The sequence below is a fragment of the Ascaphus truei genome, chromosome 3 (assembly GCF_040206685.1).
Source record: "Ascaphus truei isolate aAscTru1 chromosome 3, aAscTru1.hap1, whole genome shotgun sequence".
Taxonomy (NCBI): Eukaryota; Metazoa; Chordata; class Amphibia; order Anura; family Ascaphidae; genus Ascaphus; species Ascaphus truei.
Window position 1 is genome coordinate 17,009,225 of NC_134485.1, and position 20,865 is coordinate 17,030,089.

The 20,865-nt window shown below is 40.2% G+C and overlaps 1 protein-coding gene across 1 annotated transcript; it reads right to left on the reverse strand.

Moving 5' to 3' along the window:
• Positions 1–890: 890 nt before the first annotated feature.
• LOC142491303 (indolethylamine N-methyltransferase-like) lies at positions 891–6,201 on the reverse strand. Its single transcript, XM_075593668.1, has 3 exons — positions 6,003–6,201; positions 4,629–4,836; positions 891–2,269 (listed from the first exon to the last, which is right to left on the reverse strand). Exons 1-3 carry the CDS (start codon positions 6,145–6,147, stop codon positions 1,840–1,842), a joined length of 783 nt encoding a protein of 260 aa, XP_075449783.1. The 5' UTR covers positions 6,148–6,201; the 3' UTR covers positions 891–1,839.
• Between the last annotated feature and the right edge of the window lie 14,664 nt (positions 6,202–20,865).

The window sequence follows — 20,865 nt, forward strand, 5'->3', positions numbered from 1 at the left end:
AAATTCTATCGACTACAGAGATTCACGTCGCTCCGTCACCGTCACGCCTACTATAAGCGCATTCTACAGATTCAATGCATTTGTTTTGAAGCGACGTCGCATCGCCGTCGCCGGCACTATAAGTGCAGCCTATGTCCTACCCCCTCCTCTGCATCTGCACCTATAAAGTGTCCTTTGTCCTTACCTCCTCTATTGAAGAGAAACCGAAACGCGCGTCAGGAGGAAGTGTCACGACGTCACCACACACGCGACCACGTGATATTCTGTTTACATCTTCAATCTTCTAATAGGGGACTTTTTATTTTTGTTTTTTATCATTAGGTTAATTTATCTGCATATGCTTTTTAATTACATTCTTATAAGGGTTGTGCAAAGTTATATTTACGTTTCTCTTTTTTATTACTCTGTTTCAAATCCTGGTTTTCCATAGCAATAGTCATATGCAACTCTGTGGGCGTAAGAGGTTAATTCAGCTTCCTTCTGAAGGCTAATGTACTCGTTTCAGTTCCTGAGGATAAGTTCTGAGGAATAATGTTACTTGTTTCAGGTTTATTCCAGTGACGTGGAGCGGACAGGGTAAGCCTTTGCTGAAGCAGGTGTCCTGCACCTAGTTGAGGCTTGTTCTCAAACCCAGACCCCCAGTAAGTGTGTAATCTGTCTGTACTTTGTATTTCATTGTGTGTACGCAGGTTTACCTGTATAAACCTCCTTTTATGCCACCACCTTGTTTTTCCTAGTGAATGATCTCAGAAAGGTATACATGTGTTAAAAGTCCTAGTCTCCTGTGACACAGGGCAAATGCACTTCCTTTCCCACGGTCACAGGAACAGCAAGTCTTGCTACAGCTATACAGTATATTGGTCCAGACTTGCAAACAGACAACACAGAGAAACTTTTGATAACATTTTAATTAAAGGAATTGAAGAATAATGTATACAGTATGATAAGATCAGTTTAAAGCAGTAGGTAAAAGCACAACATGTGAAGATAAACTTACACATAACATCAACAAAGTAATATTGAGGGATATTTAAAGCACAAAGGGCCATATTTACTGCGCTGTTCTCCATGTAACTAATTTCAGCACAGCTTAGAAAACGTGGCCTCTTAAGGCCTATTCACGCCGGCTGTAAGGTCTCTTCCGGCATGGAAGGCGTCTTGTGGACGAGTAACAGCGCTTGATAAATATCTGCATTTACTGAGGTGTCAAATAAGGTACAGTTTTCCTGAGATTAAGGTGTATTTCAGCACAGAATGGGGGCTGTGTACGCAGGTAAAGGGGCTGCAAAAATTAGAACCAAATGTATCACAGAAAATAAATATTTTGCTTTGAAAGGATTTTTTTTCTTTTTTGAGACAGATTCGCCCCAGAATTGCACCACTTTTGCCTGTATACATATGCTAAAGGTCTCCTGTGGATAATAACTTCTTAGTAAATGGGGATATAATACTGAAATCAAAGTTGTATCAACAAAAAAAATCTGAGAAACGAAACAGCTAGTAGTCAGATAATGTTTTGTACTCTCGTGAATAATCACCCAAATTATCCTGTTCTAATTCTGAGAAAAATCTCGACACTACTCTATTTACTAAGCAATTATGGTTCTCTGAAGGATACTACCAAAGGCAGGCTGGCAGTGTATCCAAAAGTCCCAGAATCCTTTGATGTTGTGGTGGCTCTAATTCTATGCACTGTATGTGTTTTGGAAGATTTGTGGATGGGGTTTAGTTGTTTTTGTCATTTCCAGACCATCTCATAATGAATATATAGCTGTCCAGGATCTACTCTACATTAAGGGGTATGGATATTTTTCTCCCTTCTTATCACAGAAACATTTATTAAATCTTCCTCTCTTTTTGAGCCCAAAAAATTCCTACGTGCTCATAATCCATCAAATGTGTGTTCTTTTTACCGGGCTGAATATCAACACTTTTAATAACAAACCCTGTATCAGTAAGTGCCTTTCTTACAAATTCTTCATCACAACTCAGATAATAAAACTTGTGCTCACCAACCATGTAATAAGACATAGAAATGAACAGAAATAGTACCAGATGCCCTCCAACTTTTATCAGGGAGGATACTTTTTTCAGGTTGCTGCGATAAGCATCAAGATCTTTGCTCACAACCTCCAAGTAGGTGCAGGATAAGAGACAATCCACCGGTGGTAGAATCACTGGGTGTAGAGGGTTTTCTTTGGTAAAGTCACATATTAGAATACGCTTGATAGCTTTTCTTAACTGATCCTCCTTTTCCTGCCACGTAGCACTTGAATAAAAAACAACAACTCATTATTACAGAACATAACTACATACCGGTGCTGACATTCATGTTTAGTGCATTTCTTAGCTTAACTACAGTTGGAGTCATGTTTGCTTAAACCGTTCAATTTGTTTTACTGTTACTGGAGTATATTACAGTCCTTGTTAACAGATGCAGACAAATATTTACTAAGCAGCATTGCCTTAAGATACCTGTCAGAAACGCTATTTCCCAGATAAGGGAATGGGCTTAAAGATTTCTTTCAGACCTGGAAGGTACTTTATGGTATAGTCGCGCTTAGTAAATATAGTCCATAACAAATAATTTGCTGGTGAATCTCAATGTGCATTTGCTTAAATCAATGAATTTCTGACTTAGCAAAATGTTTGAAGGAAGGGTATTTCCCTATCTTAGAGATAATAAAATACATTGTCTGATAGTTACTGAGCAGTGTTACTACATGCTGTAAATAACTTTTTGATCAATATTTTGGAAGGTGATGCACTGAGTACTGTGTTACGTAACTTGCAAAACATTCAGTACATCCAAGAGACTGTACATCATATTTACAGTGAGACAAATACAATCTGAGCAAACTCTAAACCCAGACCCACCATATTATATATTTCATTGTGCAAACTGGAACGCTACTGGGAAAGTGACCTCAAATATACAACAGTAACCATAAAAGTCCCAATGCACATCCAATATGGCAAATTATGTAGTTCAATGTTATGTTCTGGTGGGTGAAAAATTGCATATAGCAAATAAAAAGATCACTTGGGAGCACATGTACATGCAACAGGTCTGCAACCCTACCTTTTAAGCACAGCATGGCAATCAGATGCAAAGCCAGAGAAACCACTCGCAGACATGTTTCAACCTTTATAGGTCTCATCAGTGTGAAGTTGGTTGTACTGCTGGCTTTGCAATTTTCAAGGCTGTAGGATTTACCATCACATTTTAAGTTATGGTTCTCTGGCTTTGCATATGATTCCCATGCTGTGCTTAAAAGCTGCGTTAACAGCGAGCATTAGCTTATATATGGGTTCCATGTAAAAATGGATTTCAGGCAAAAGGTGACACAGTGTGCTCATTTGCATGTCATTTCCCAGAATCCCTTGCTGCTGTGGAAGCACTGTATGCTATGTTATAATGGTGAAAGGCAGGGTTGCAGACCTGTCTAAGGCATGTAAATGTGCTCACAGGTGATCTTTTTATTTGATATATATATATATATATATATATATATATATATATATATATATATATATATATATATATATACTGGGTAGGCTTAGCAATAGTGCCAAAAGTCATGCAGTAGCTGCAAAGGCAAACAAGATCTTATCTTGCATCAAACGGGCAATAGATGGAAGGGAAGTAAACATAATTATGCCCCTTTACAAAGCATTAGTAAGACCACACCTTGAATATGGAGTACAATTTTGGGCACCAATCCTAAGAAAAGACATTATGGAACTAGAGAGAGTGCAGAGAAGAGCCACCAAATTAAGAAAGGGGATGGATAATCGGCTAGCTAAATTAGATTTATTTACATTACAAAAGAGGCGTCTAAGAGGGGATATGATAACTATATACACATACATTCGGGGACAATTCAAGGAGCTTTCAAAAGAACTAATTATCCCACGGTAAGTACTAAGGACTCGGGCCATCCCTTAAGGTTGGAGGAAAGGAAATTTCACCAGCAACAAAATTAAGGGTTCTTTACAGTAAGGGCAGTTAAAATGTGGAATTCATTACCCATGGAGACTGTGATGGCAGAACAAAAAAGGTTGGACATCTTTTTAGATATACAGGGATATACCAAATAAGTGTACATGGGAAGGATGTTGAGCCAGGGATTAATCCGATTGCCAATTCTTGGAGTCAGAAAGGAATTTACTTTTCCCTTTATGAGATATCATTGGATGATATGACTTTGTTTTTTTTTGTTTGCCTTCCTCTGGATCAATAAGTAAGTATAGTTATAGGATAAAGTATCTGTTGTCTAAATTTAGCATAGGTTGAACATGATGGACGTACATCTTTTTCAACCTCATCTACTATGTAACTATGTAAATATATATATATATATATATATATATATATATATATATATATATATATATAAAACATACACTGTTTCATTTCTAACGTTGATAGTAAAACTGAATCAATAGAAACTTTTGAAATAGATTAAAGGAAATCTATCAATTTGAATAAAATACAGACGGCTAAAATTGTATTGCACAAATGAAAACATATTTCCATTCCAGTACTAATTTATTTCCACAAAAGCTCTTAACAACTCATAGAAAGAAGCACAAAACAGATCAATTTAAGCATATTGTTCCCTTACCTTTTACCCTCCAGCTCACAAAGGAATTTGGAAATGTGAGACCAATCAAAGACGTCTGGCTCCTTATTCAGCCACTTTTCCAAATCCCTTTTGGCACTTTCATTGGATTCGGCCACAATGATCTCCTGAAAGCTCTCACAGGCGGGTAAGAGAGGATGTATAGCAGGGCCTTTGGTGATATCAAGTAATGTTTTTCCTGTCACTTCACCTGCGGAAAAAATATAATATTGCCATCACACTAAAGTCCAACAAAACATTTTGCAACAGGCAACATTCATGAGAATTCTCCTAAAATGTTAAAAATAAAATTACCTATGTCATAATTTTTGCAAAATATATTCATTTTGTTAATAAAATAACTGCACAGGAGTGTTAATGTGTACAAAAACTTTCACAAACAAGTGAACTATTGGTGAAATGTTGACGAACCAAATGTTGGCGCTATATAAATAAAGACATACAATACAAATGGGACACATTCTCTGGCCGCATGCTGATGGGCGGGGGACACAACTGGAGCAAACTACTTGATACATTGATACAGGATAAAAATGCCCCAGTTTTGTTTCAAACTTGGTTTAATACTTAGGGGCTATTTCCTAAACTCTCAAGGCTGCAAAGCTAGTGCAAAAAAATCCAACGTAAAAATACAAATTGCTTACATGAGTCCTTTCCTATGATAAATATGGTGTTCCCCCCACCCCCCACTATTTATGCAGTTGGAAAACTTTAGTAAATAGGCCCCAGAGACCCAAAAGTTGGGGATTTACTATCCTCTGTTATGAGTCACAAGGGCGGCTTCAGCATTATCTCTCATTCAAGTCAATTCGATTGTAAGCTCCTCGGAGCAGGGACTCCTCTTCCTAAATATGACTTTTATGTCTGAAGCAGTTATTCCCATGACCTGTTATTTATATTATTTGTTATTTATATGATTGTCGCGTGTTACTAATGTGAAGCTCTATGTACATTAATGGCACTATATAAATAAAGACATACATTGGTAGATAACATCAGATCTGCTGCATTATCCTGTAACAGAGGTTAGTGAATAAGGGGGTAAGAGGTCAGATTGCCTTATATGTTTCTCCCACCACTTTGGACAGTAAATTGTTCTTATGCCCTATTTATAGCCATATTAAAAGGCAGGGTCCAATTCAATGAATTGACTACTTCATCTAGTGCTGGCCTTTTAAATTAAATACAAAAAATAAAATATTTAAAGGTGCAGTTCTTGCAAACTGCATAACATGTAATAAAAAATAATACTTTTATTTCTATGTGTTCTAAGCAAAATCACATAATGTCACTTATGAAGATCCTAGGTATGCCACTTTGTATTTTCTATACCCTTAAAAAATGAAATATACATACCTGAACTGAATATTTTATATAACATTCTTATAATAAAGTGTTGTGTGTCCTCTGCTATAACACTTGTTTCTGAAAAATAATGTTCTGCTAACAGATTTGTATCATATTCTTCATCATGGTAGTCTTTATGGAGACTGGAATCCATTTCTGTTTTTCTGAGTAGAAGCGGTAGCTCTTCTGTAATAGTTTAGTTATCAGCTGAGCTGGTATATATATACAGATATGAGGGTAAATAAAGTCTGCTGAGCATCTATTTGCTTTCACAAATAGTTATTTAAATAAGGACATGATGATCACTGCTGTTTGCTAAGGGCATGGCTATAGTAAATATAGTAAATCAAGCTGACCATTATCATCTTTTTTTGTTCAGTTCAGATATTTACAATATGAGAGCAGTTTTTCATGACATCAGGAATTAGATGTTAATAAGGGGCTGGCTGGTAAATTTTGGCGGGGGGGGGGGGGAAAGTGAGGGGGCCGAGCCCAACCAACCGGCCTATGAATCAGGCGGCCCACACACCATACATAGATTCGCACACACACATCAGATGCATGCACTATACACACCATACACTGACACATGCACACACCAGATACACATGCCATACGTGACGATAAGGGGTAGGCGGCCTTCATTAATAACGGTCACGCCCAGCTGGTTACCCCTGAAACCCTACGTCAAGGGCTGATGTATTTCCCTGTATTTCTGTTCCAATTTTACGGTCCCCTGCAGGAATGTAAGCTGGGGATGCCAGGTATAGTTAGGATCCCTGTTAGGAAATACCTGCAGGACAGGGACTCTGGGAGCAGGAGATTAAGGGTGGATATTGGGGAGCAACTAGGGTTTAAAAACTGTGTAATATGTTGTTGACCGGAGTAGCCAGAAGTACTGTTATGTTGCCTGCAAATAGTGTATAATTTGCAGGTTTCCGTCAGTACATACTGTAATGGCGGGTTTGGTTATGGAAGTCCCATGTAAAGTATAGCAAAAACCTGACCGTTTAAGGGCTTTTGGGGTTCCCTGTATCCTAGAGTCCTGTAACGTCAGGAGTGTACGTTTAAGGTGGGATATTTTGGCGAAAATGTATTTGTTTTGTTTGCAGGACTTCGGGGAGCCGAGTTACTGGTAGTCCCCTAAGTCTCCCCGGTGTGCAGGCACTATTTGCGGATATGTGTGGAGAATTACACTGGGGCTATACAGTGTCCCGCAGACTCCTAGTTTTCAAGCCCAAGTATCCCAAATGCAGTTCCCTCACAGGTATAATGTTTCACAAGAGATGTGAGTTGATTAAGATAGTGTATTGTGTTTTCTACCTTATATATTAAAGTCTATACAGGCAGGTGTGGATTAGCATTCCAATGCAGCCAGCCCAAGTAAAAGGATTCCCTGTGTTAATTGCAAAGACATGCAAGGTTGTGGCACATGGTGAGGGGAAAGGGCTGTGGACTTGCTATCTTCAGGGGAAGCTTTTGTTTCACCTAGACCCAGAGGGCAGGGACCACAGGGGGCATGGGGCTAGCCAGAAAAATTGTTGCTGGGTTTCAAACTCATAGGCATGATTCCCATTGGCTGTGCGATCACAATCCGTGCTCTAATTGGCTGCCAGCCCCATCAATGTAATACTGTAGATATGCAGAAATCCCTATATAAGGGACAGCAGTGTAGAAGATAAGTCCATCTTTGTTGGAGATTTGAAGAGACAAGGAGAGAGAGTCTATGTGAGCCTGTGTGAACCATGCTGGAGCTGCTGGCGGGCTGTTCAAATGTGCTTCTATGTGAAAGAGCTACACACCAGCAGAGAAGCACTGGAGAAGCCCAGCCAGCAGGGAAAGCTAGAATCTTATGAAGGCTGGAACCAGAAGACCCTGCACCTAGGTAACTAGTGTCTCCCCCCAAACCCCCAGTGTATTGTTTAATTGTACCCGTGAAGTGTGTATTTCTCTGTATTTTGTATTTATTTTTTGTGTAAACCCAATTTTATTTCAATTTTGTTTTTCCTAGTGAATGATCCCAATATAAATGTGTTAAAAGTCCTGGTCTCCCGTGACACCATACACTATACAATGAGAAAGCTCCGTACACATACAAAAGCATGTTTAACACACACATACACACACACACACTCACATATATATTATATACAGTTGTGTGAAAAAGAAAGTACATACTTGAAAACGAGAAGTAACTCTCAATGTATTACTTCCTGGTAAAACATTTTATAAATAAATAAAATCTTTCACAGGAGTTTGCAAACTATGAAAAATTGGCCGTTAATTTTTATTTTTTTTAAAAGCCATGGCAGTGACCTGACCAGAGTTTGCAGCCTTGTCCAGGGAGGTTGGCTTTGTCAGCTTTGGGGTGTTGAGGGAAAAACATGGGGCCCCAGCTTCTGATTACAGTGGTGTGAAAAAGAAAGTACACCCTCTTTGAATTCTATGGTTTTACATATCAGAACATGATAACAATCATCTGTTCTTTAGCAGGTCTTAAAATTAGGTAAATACAACCTCAGATGAACAACAACACATGACATATTACACCGTGTCATGATTTATTTAACAAAAATAAAGCCAAAATGGAGAAGCTATGTGTGAAAAACTAAGGGCACCCTTACTGCTTCCATAGGAATTAAGATGCTAAGTAGCAGACAGGTGCTGCTATTCAAATGCCCTTGATAAATTGTTCATCAGCAAGTGTAACCACCTCTATAAAAGCCGAAGTTTAAGCAGTTTGCTGGTCTGGAGCATTCAGGTGTGTGTTAACACAATGCCAAGGAGGAAAGGCATCAGCAATGATCTTAGAGAAGCAATTGTTGCTGCCCATCAATCTGGGAAGGGTTATACGGCCATGTCCAAACAATTTAAAGTCCATCATTCTACAGTGAGAAAGATTATTCTAAAGTGAAAAACATTCAAGACAGTTGACAATTTAGGCACATAATGTATAAAAATAATTTTATCTGACTGGTACAAATACAAAATGTGCACTCACAAACAGAGCTAGAATAAAAGCATGTATGAGATATACTCAATCGCCAAACTGCAGCATGGATCCAAATGAAGCGTCCTCGGATGGTAAAGGGCCTCTTTCACTGCACACGGGAATCCAAAGGGTGCCTTGATACTCCCACAGAGATTCGTCCTCTGGCAACACATACACCTCCTTGAGTTGGTTTCTGCTTGTTCAACACCATGTGGTGTGGATCCAGGGCATCATACTTGCCCTCTGCAGCCTGGAAATGTGATCTTCTGCCTCTCTGTTTGCGTGCAATAAAAAAACCGCTGCTACACTCGCCGCTCCTTAAAATGCTCTATGCATTTCATCACGAATGACTTCATCAGGGGTGATCAGCCAGTTTTCTAGAACAGCGAGTGTAGTAGCTGTTGTTTTTACTGCACGCAAACAGAGAGGCAGACGCAGCTGGGGAGCGGTGCACGTCGTCACGTGTTCGTGCCACATGCGAGGAAAGAGTGGCGCGTCTGAGGGAGCAGAGCTAAGCTCTGTGGCACACTAGAAGTGCTGCGCGTGCGCACGCGCTCTGTAAGCAGAGTGGGGGTGCGCGCACACGCTGGTGCCAGAGCGGAGATCTGAGATAAGGCAGGTAAGGAGGGAACACGTCACAAAGGACGTGTTCCCTGATTCCTTACACATACATGCTTTAATTTTAGCTCTGTTTGTGAGTGCGCATTTTATATTTGTACCAGTAAGATAAAATTATTTTTAAATGTTAACACACTACTGTAGGAGGGCACCTGTTTTCTTTTTGTCTTTTGCAGATATCTTTGTGGGATTGGTGATCCTTATATTCAGGCTGCAAAACACCTGGGGACTGTGTTTTGTGGACTGGTGCTTTTTATACACTTACATATATTTTTTACATATTTATTTTACATATTATTATTGTGTTGGATTTTTTATTAGGTTAGATACATTTGTTTGTGTTTTTTAGGTATCTTTGAGTCCTATATTAGGCTGTGTTTATATCACTAGCACTCATTCCAGTTTATCTATTGGTCAGCTTTGCTGTCCATTAGTCAGCCCTCATCACAGTTTAGTTTTGGTCTAAACATACAATAGGCGCTACTCCATTTTTGTTCTTTTTTGTCAATATATATATACACCATGTTGCAATCTCTTTAGTCTAAATTTAAAGCAGGAAACATAGCATTTCTCTATTTGGGGTTTATTTACCGGGATTAAATCATACATCACCAGGCCCACCGTCCCTTTAAGGTAAATCAAAACATAAAAATAACACCTATTCCTTTTAGGAAAAACTAACTACACTTAGCTTTAATGTATACATAACTTGTGATCTACCGCTCACACTATATTATTGTGTGAAGTATTGGTATATATATTATACCTGCCGGTGCATAGAGGATAGAGTTAACAGACAAAAACAAATAAAGGAGGCATAGAATCCTCCCTAAAGATCCTCAATAGCTGCACACAAGGCTAATAGAGAATGATAGGTTTAATACCAGATTAATCTATGTGGTTCGGTCAGCCATACAATACAGGTAAGTAATTGCTCTCATCACTGTGAGTGGACAATTACCACTAAAATGCCAATTGGCAAAAAATAACAAAAACTTTATTAATATATAGGGACTAACAACATAAAGCGCTCGCTCTAAACTCAATAAAACCAATTAAAATGTGGACGTAGCGGGCACAGTCACAGCAATGGCAGTCAAAAAAATGGGTTACCACCTAAATAGAATGTGAGTCTATACAGTACACAAGAGGTTAATACATGACTCGGTGCTGTAAGGTAAAGTTCCGCTCACAAGGGTGGATGTACTTGTAGTGTGCATATGTAGGTGTTGGGTATATGCCTGTGTAGTATACACAAATGTGTTATAACCAAATACAGACAACCTAAAGTCCCTCTAATTTAATAATAGGGTATATGGGGTATCTCAGACATTAGACTGTTAGCACAGTACCCTGCGGGAGTAAACACTGCACACTGCTAGTAACTCAAATCGCGGGGTTGGATGGTCTAATTGACGGCTGATATCAAGTGTACACAATCAATAATAACAGTAGTAAATAGCCTCCACGCGATAGCAAATGCAAAATAAATGTGAGTAGCGTGTATATATAACAATATCTCCCCGCTGCTGCCTAGTAGCCTGATCATTAACAATTGAATTATCACGTGAAGAAGTCACAAGAGCATTCACAGAAGTACATTTGGGGTGCACATCACAGTAAACATTTTTACATTTTCTAACAATGCTATAGTGAAAAACCAAAGTGAAAGTGAAAAAAGTGAAACTCATATATACAATTAAAACACGTTGCGCTGATGGTGTAAACCCTTGGCAAGATAATGGAATGATGTCATATATTGACTGAAAACCTGGGCCTCTAAGCGTTAATCGCTGGTTTGTCCTCCTGCCTATTTTTGTAAGAGTAAGGTCCTAGGTATAACACAATTAATTGCCAAATGAAAAACAGCTGGAGGAGCGTCATCAACCATATAATATGTGCAGCACTGTGTGTGGCTACAACCCTAACCCAAAAGCAGCGTCCACAGTAAGATAATAATTAGGCCAGTGGGAATTCCCTCACTATTAAGCTATCGTATGAACGCTACTTGCTTGCAAGTAGCAGAGCTCCAACATCGCTCTCAACAAGTACTGGGTATCCCTTTGACTAGTGGCAATGTTGAAATGATAGCAGTAGAATATGGAACCATATAGTTACAATCTATGATTAAATTGCACAAATGATGGGGGATTCCCTATGACTAAGCTTTCATATAAACGTTGCTTGCTAGCAAACAACACAGCTCCAACATCGCTGTCAAGATTTACTAGGGGTCCCTGTACTGGTGTCAGATAAAGGTAATCGTGTGTCACTGTTATAGTGTGATACTTAGCTGTATGTGTCTCATCGTCTGCTGCTGCTGCTATAGGTAATTAGAGCCGTCAGTGCTGCCGGAGCGCTCCTCCTAGCTGCTGCTTGCTCGGGATCAGCTGCCAACGTGAAGTGACGTCACCACGTCACGGTGCCCACGCCCTACGCGTTTCTCTCCAGGCGGAGCTTCGTCAGGGGCAGGTGGATGCCGGGACTCAGGGCCTGTCACATTAAATACCCTAAGACAGGTGTATTGAATGAAGTGTTAACCTCTTACTGCCACTGAAGGCAGACACACGAGTTCATAATGCGCGGCGCATGTCCCTGGTACCCGGCCATGGTAACACTAACACTGCTAGAAATAAAATGAAAATTAGATTAATAAAGGAATCACAATCATGATAATAAACTTACTTATATACAACTACAACGCAAAAATTAAATTAACAGTAAAATACTGTGACTGAAGGCACACTGGTCAGCAACTTGGTCACTGATATGGAGAGTTCGGGATGAATCGTATGCATATACCAAAGTGATTACAATTGTGGATATGCACATGGCCATCCAGTGATTGATAAAATGTATTTATAGGGGATTGTTACTAATTGAGGTACTCAACCAGAATAAGTATGTTCTCAATGCACTCTATTACATAGTGCAAAATAGGGGGAGATGGGGGGGGGGACCGAGGCTTAGATGAAAGGGGTGAATGTAAATCCCTCATTAAGGCCCAATGGATATAAAGTTCTAAGACGATATATCCATTCAGCCTCCCTTTGCAGGAGTCTACGATCAATGTCGCCTCCTCTGATAGTATTAATTATTCTGTCAATCCCTATAAACTGGAGGCAGCTAGTGTCCCCATTGTGCATCGAATTGACGTGGCGAGCTACTGGTGTTTCAGCCTTATGTAGAACAGAATTAATGTGTTCCAACACGCGTCTGCGCAGTTCGCGTATGGTTTTCCCTACATATCTATGTCCACATATGCATGTTATCAGATAAACGACATTAAAGCTTTTACAAGTTATGAAGTGTCTTATTTCAAATTGTCTGGTTTTATCATAGCTCTCAAATGTCTTAGTGGTTAGTATATGTTTGCACGCCTTACAACTGCCGCAGTGAAAGCAACCTTTAGGAGGATTTGGTAGCCACGTTTTAGGGGGTGTCTGTTGATAATGGCTATGTACTAGCTCATCCTTCAGATTTTTGGATCTCCTGCTTGTAATGTTGGGAGTATCATTAAGCACCAACGATAAATCACTGTCAGACTTCAATATACTGCACGACACACTTTATTCGAGCAAATACCCAGTATGTACCTGGCAGATACCTGGAATGCACCGCTCCTCACCTCTGACAAGCCCCGTTGCGTTTGCCTTCCCAGCCTGGGTTCATGCCTGGCTGACGGGCGGCTGATCTGTTAAATGATAATGTTTGGATTTAATAGGCTGCAATGCTTCGCGTGTCTACCAGATGGCATAAATTCATGAATTGTAATGCAGTATATATATATATACTGTGCAGTATTGCAGCCAGCGGGAATAAAATGCTTCAATCCCTGCCTGGAAAATAACCCAATGCACTCGGGCAGAAAACAGTCACAAACCTCAATACACCCGGGTATACCCGAATTCGTGGGACTAGCCGAGCTCGAATAAAGTGTGTCGCCAGTGTATGCCAATGTCTGGAGAATATCTGTTTGACATCATGCCATCTTTGACTATATGTGCCAATGCATCTTATTACTGGATCCACTTCCTTAATCTTTGGAACAAGTAGTGTGTCCCTATTACATTGTATGCCCGATTGTATGCCTTATGTAGATTTTTTGGGGAATACCCCCTATCCAGGAATCTATTTTCCAAGTCTTTGGATTGCGCTTTGAAATCCTGGAGGGTAGAGCAGTTGCGTCGTAAGCGCAAGTACTGCCCTGTGGGTATGCCGCGAATGAGAGAGATAGGATGTTGGCTCTGAGCCAATAACAGATTGTTAGTAGATGTTTTTTTCCTGAACACTGTGGTCTGAATACTGTGGAGAGGATCAATTGTGATACTTAGATCCAGAGATGTGATTTTAGTTTGACTGTACTCTGATGTTAGACGTAAGTTTAGAGTGTTAATGTTCAAACGCTTAATGAACTTAAGTAGCATATCCTTAGGACCGCTCCAAATTAGGATAATGTCGTCGATAAATCTGAGCCATAGATCTATGAACTCAGTAAATATCGCATTATCCTCAGTAAATACTGTAGTGGCTTCCCACCAGCCCAGGTACAGCATGTAAATACTTTTTGTCAACTAGACACCGTGGCTATAAGGAACACAATGAGTTTGTGTTAAACCTTCTCACATTTGTGCTAACTCACAATTATTTTCTATTCGATGGCTTATTCTACCACCAGACCCAAGGTACAGCTATGGGGACGTCATGTGCCCCCACTTATGCCAACTTGTACCTGGGCTGGTGGGAAGCCACTGCAGTATTTACTGAGGATACTGGGATGTTTTAAGAATAGATAATAGATAATAGATAAAGACCTAGAAAGATATATTCAAGATTGACCAAAGATGGTCTTTAGAAAAGCCCAAACTATTGGCAACAAAGTTTCCCCCAGTCTGTTTGATCCTGAAAGAAGGAAAAATGAGTCTAAAATGAAAGGCTTCTTCAAGTGTGGCTATTGTAAAATGTGCAAATATGCTACCCCTGTGAAACACGTCCAAAATATATACACAAAGAAAAAACATAATTTATCATCTTTCATGACGTGTAATACCAAGTTTGTAGTGTACACACTTAGATGCATATGTGGCAGCTCCTATGTAGGCAGGACGATTCGCCCACTTAAAGAGAGAATCACAGAACATGTGAGAACCATTTTGAAAAAAGATGATAAATATCCTGTAGCACGCCATTTTCTGACATGTCATTCTGGTTCAATAGATAATTTCAGTTTTAGTGCAATTGAACACATATATCCGAACATTCGAGGAGGAGACAGAGAATCTCTCTTGAACCAACGAGAGATGTTCTGGATTTATGCCCTTGGGGCCATGTCACCCAAGGGCATGAATCTAGACTGGGAACTTAAACATTTTTTGCGATAACACATATGGATTTCCCTACTATACATTTCCCTACAAAATCAATATGGATATATGAACATCACATTATAACATTCAAATAGAATGTAATTCTCTTAGATATGTGTTCATTTGATCACTAATCATTTCAGTGATTTATGGACTAGATTCGGATTATTCCATGACAGGTTTATGACATGTTAAATTGTAACCAGGAATGTATGTATCATTGATGTTTGACTATTATTCATACATGGATGTATTAGGATTATCTTTCAACACCCAATTGGGCATCCATATATTATCTTCAATAATAGTGATTAATAAAAGTGATTAATGATACATAATAATATTAAATCCAGCAGGATATGTTCCCTGTTCTCTCCTTGTGTTATACGCTTTCATGGGAGGCTTGATTAGTCAGCCATAATAATTAATTATGATATATATGTCCATATCTATATAACGTATAGTATGTGATGTACTTACATACACTATATTAGACTATTTAGTCTGTTCATCGAATTGCACTTTGTACAATGGTTATACAATATGCTGTTCTGTCCCTTTATCTATTTGCACATTTTATTATGCTTTCCATGTCCATCATCTGCCATTTCCCTGATACAATATCCAGTACCACCATTTATATATTGGTTTTAAATTCGTGTTTTTAAGTTTCAATATTTCATTTGGATTATCCTTGTTTTTAACCTATCACTGTGTGTTTTGTTATATCACTGCTTGCTGCCGTTGCTTATGCATCTCTTGCCCCCACGGCTCACACGCAGTGAGTCAGCGACAGGGCATCCCATTGGTGGCAATGCTAGCCAATGGCTGGCTCTTTCAGACTGAGTCTCGCGAGTTTTCGAGCTCAGTGACGTCATCGTTGGGGGCGGAGTTTGCACTATGTAATGGAGTAGCAGGCAGACGCGAATCTACTTTTTGATAAAGGGACGTTATGTCCTGAAACGCGTCAAAGTCACCATGTACTTCGCCTTGACCACTTAAATAAAACTTTTTTACTTCAACTGGCTGCAGCCCTCGTTGTTTGTTGAGCAGTGCACCGTCATTGGACCTCCGGGACCTCCCTCCTTCTTCACTACACCCAGCGTGATGCACGCATCCAGCTGATACAGAGCAGTGCTGCGAAGGGAGACTGACACTGGCATGTAAGGTATGTACCTATGTTTTTTGCTGGGGATTTGCCTCATACCTCTATGGTATATATAGAGCTTTGAGCAACACATCAGCATTATTGGTACTATTATACCTTGTCCAGACTGTCTGATAGAGTCTCCCCAGCACTTATGTATGCTCTACAGCACATGGATTACAAACAATAAGGTTGCTATCAATCCCCATGCCTGGGACAGCTGAGACCTGATTGGGGGCTTATACCCCTCACCCAATCGCTATAGATTGTAACTATATGGTTCCATATTCTACTGCTATCATTTCAACATTGCCACTAGTCATAGGGATACCCAGTACTTGTTGAGAGCGATGTTGGAGCTCTGCTACTTGCAAGCAAGTAGCGTTCATACGATAGCTTAATAGTGAGGGAATTCCCACTGGCCTAATTATTATCTCACTGTGGACGCTGCTTTTGGGTAAGGGTTGTAGCCGCACACAGTGCTGCACATATTATATGGTTGATGACGCTCCTCCAGCTGTTTTTCATTTGTCAATTAATTGTGTTATACCTAGGACCTTACTCTTACAAAAATAGGCAGGAGGACAAACCAGCGGTTAACGCTTAGAGGCCCAGGTTTTCAGTCAATATATGACATCATTCCATTATCTTGCCAAGGGTTTACACCATCAGCGCAACGTGTTTTAATTGTATATATGAGTTTCACTTTTTTCACTTTCACTTTGGTTTTTCACTATAGCATTGTTAGAAAATTTAAAAATGTTTACTGTGATGTGCACCCCAAATGTACTTCTGTGAATGCTCTTGTGACTTCTTCACGTGATCATTCAATTGTTAATGATATTAACTTCTGTACATAGGTAGCACTCACTTAGTGTTATTTAACACTTGGTTGTTATATATTATTTAGAAATTGTTAGTGAGCAGTGTGCAATACTCTGTGTTGTTGCCTAGTAGCCTGGACTGATCTCACCCTCTCTCTGCCTCCTCCACGACGTCAACGCGATGACATCATGCCGACGTACGTTTCGCGCGTAGGGGGACCTGCGCTTTCTCAAGGTGGGAGGTGCCAGTGTAGGGCAGCGCTGTCCTTATATATGCTGCTTCCGAGCGATGGGAGGTGTCTAATGCTCCTAATTAAAACCTGTGAATGGTGTATCTAAACCACAATAACGTATAGGAAACCCTATAATAAAGAATGTTGTTTCGGGATAGAGCTATGTGTGTTAACTCCAAATTGCCAACCTATCTATATTAAGGTCAATCTGTGTGAATTTAATTATGTGTCTGTAAGTAAGTGCTGGCACGTAAATGTTATCCTTATAGCTGTCCACCCAGGTGCCTGCCAGACAGTTAGATTAATTACACTGGCGACACACTTTATTTGAGCTCGGCTAGTCCCACGAATTCGGGTATACCCGGGTGTATTGAGGTTTGTGACTGTTTTCTGCCCGAGTGCATTGGGTTATTTTCCAGGCAGGGATTGAAGCATTTTATTCCCGCTGGCTGTAATACTGCACAGTTTATACATATATATACTGCATTACAATTCATGAATTTATGCCATCTGGTAGACACGCGAAGCATTGCAGCCTATTAAATCCTAATCATTATCATTTAACAGATCAGCCGCCCGTCAGCCAGGCATGAACCCAGGCTGGGAAGGCAAATGCAACGGGGCTTGTCAGAGGTGAGGAGCGGCGCATTCCAGGTATCTGCCAGGTACATACTGGGTATTTGCTCGAATAAAGTGTGTCGGTGCAGTAACATGCTGTGTAGTTGCATGCATTATATTATCATCTGATAGTGGAACCTCATATAGACAAAGATGATCTCAAACACAAGAGCAGAGTGTATTCCGTAAAATGCACTAGTGTAGTGGGGTTTGTGGTCAGGAATGCCTGAAAGATCCACACATGCACACAGATTAGAGTACCCAGGGTGGTCACACAGTATGCTATTAGTGCAGGATACATGCTTTATATTATATAGCATTAGCAGTATCTGTGATTGTGCAAACAGGGATATGCTGGTATATATAAAGCTGCTGTCATTCGCCTGTAAGACTTCTGTGCAGTAGCATATATCTGTTAGATATCAGACATATGTCCCTGTGGTATAATGACTATATAACCTGTGTACATGCTGAACCCTATTGAATTGGTCTCCATATATATCTCTTTCATACAGCAATGCTGCGTTCAGGATAGTACTCTTGGGAGAATATATAGTGTTCATATAACCACAAATGGATCTGTGGTGTATGTGTAGGAATGTCCTAACCTGTCTTGTCCGCCCCGAAGGTCAAAACGGACACCTAGTTTACACTGTATACCATAATTCCCCCACAAAAAGTTGTTTGTTACATTGTTTCGATCGAGTATATCTATCAGTGTCTTGGGTGTAGGATTGTAGATAGCTATAGTCATGTCCGCCCAAAAGGTCAATACGGACATAAATTATTGCTATATCCCCATTAACGATTATGAGCCTCAATATGTAGTGAATATTCATCCCATAGATATGGCATCATGCTTTAGATGAAAGAGGTATATATGTAGCCCTCATTCAGACCTATAGGGCTAAGTGTTTTCAGTGTATAGATCCATTTGCATTCTGTCTGCAAGAGGACCTTATTCCAGTCACCCTTGCGTTGACCCCAAGGGATATGTTGAATCCCAATAAACAATAGTTTGTCGCTTTTCCCCTCATGTTCGAATGTCACGTGTCGTGCAAGTGGGGTGTCTTTCAGGTTTCTTATAGACCCCAGATGCTCGAGTATTCTGGTCTTAAAGTGTCTGAAGGTTTTCCCTACGTACATCTTACCGCAGCAACAAATAATTAGGTAAATTACCCCCTCGGTGGTGCAGTTAATGTATTCGTTGATCTTGAATACCTACTTCTTACTAGAGTCTGTAAACTCTGTTTTTTTGGGCACGTATTTGCATGCTTTGCACCTCCCGCAGGGATAAGATCCTTTAGGTTTTTGATCTAACCAAGTACGCTTCAGTTTAGTTTGGAAATGACTGCTCACTAGGATGTCTTTTAAATTCCGACTTCTCCTGCTAGTGAGTTTGGGTTTAGCTGATAGTGCCCCCTTTAAGTCATCATCACCTAGGAGGATGTGCCAGTGTTTATTTAGGATACGATAGATCGATCCCCATTGATCATTAAAAGTTCCTATGAATCTTATAGGTTTGTATCCCTCCCCCAGATGGTTGCGGTTTGTTGTGGTTAGAAGCTGCGTTCTCGGTGTATGTAATGCCCGGTTGTAAGCTTTAATCAGGCTACCCTTTGAATGTCCTCTTTCCAGGAATCTCTCTGTAAGTTGTTTAGCCTGTTCCATGTACTCAGGGAGAGTTGTGCAGTTACGTCGCACCCGTAGATATTGGCCTATGGGGATGGCATTGATGACATGTCTCGGGTGTTGGCTCTCTGCCCTCAGTAGGCTGTTTGTTACCGTACTCTTCCTGTAGATTGTGGTCTCTAGTTGGCCCACTGGGTCCTTCATAATAGTGATGTCTAGGAAGTCTATACTTGTCGTGCTTAATACCGTCGTGAGTTTCAAGTTGTTACTGTTTGTATTTAATACACTGACAAACTCGGTTAGGAGGTCCACTGTCCCTGTCCATAAGACAAAAATATCGTCAATGAACCTTACCCACAGTTCCACAAAGATGGTATACATTTCCAGGGCCTCGCTGAAGACCACCGTCTCTTCCCACCAGCCTAGATAGAGATTGGCATAGGTGGGGGCACATGTGGTCCCCATAGCGGTGCCCTGGATTTGGTGGTAGTATCTGTTGTTAAAAACAGGGATTGCTGTATGAAAGAGATATATATGGAGACCAATTCAATAGGGTTCAGCATGTACACAGGTTATATAGTCATTATACCACAGGGATATATGTCTGATATCTAACAGATATATGCTACTGCACAGAAGTCTTACAGGGGAATGACAACAGCTTTATATATACCAGCATATCCCTGTTTGCACAATCACAGATACTGCTAATGCTATATAATATAAAGCATGTATCCTGCACTAATAGCATACTGTGTGACCACCCTGGGTACTCTAATCTGTGTGCATGTGTGGATCTTTCAGGCATTCCTGACCACAAACCCCACTACACTAGTGCATTTTACGGAATGCACTCTGCTCTTGTGTTTGAGATCATCTTTGTCTATATGAGGTTCCACTATCAGATGATAATATAATGCATGCAACTACACAGCATGTTAATTAATCTAACTGTCTGGCAGGCACCTGGGTGGACAGCTATAAGGATAACATTTACGTGCCAGCACTTACTTACAGACACATAATTAAATTCACACAGATTGACCTTAATATAGATAGGTTGGCAATTTGGAGTTAACACACATAGCTCTATCCCGAAACAACATTCTTTATTATAGGGTTTCCTATACGTTATTGTGGTTTAGATACACCATTCACAGGTTTTAATTAGGAGCATTAGACACCTCCCATCGCTCGGAAGCAGCATATATAAGGACAGCGCTGCCCTACACTGGCACCTCCCACCTTGAGAAAGCGCAGGTCCCCCTACGCGCGAAACGTACGTCGGCATGATGTCATCGCGTTGATGTCGTGGAAGAGGCAGAGAGCGGGTGAGATCAGTCCAGGCTACTAGGCAGCAGCGGGGAGATATTGTTATATATACACGCTACTCGCATTTATTTTGCATTTGCTATCGCGTGGAGGCTATTTACTACTGTTAT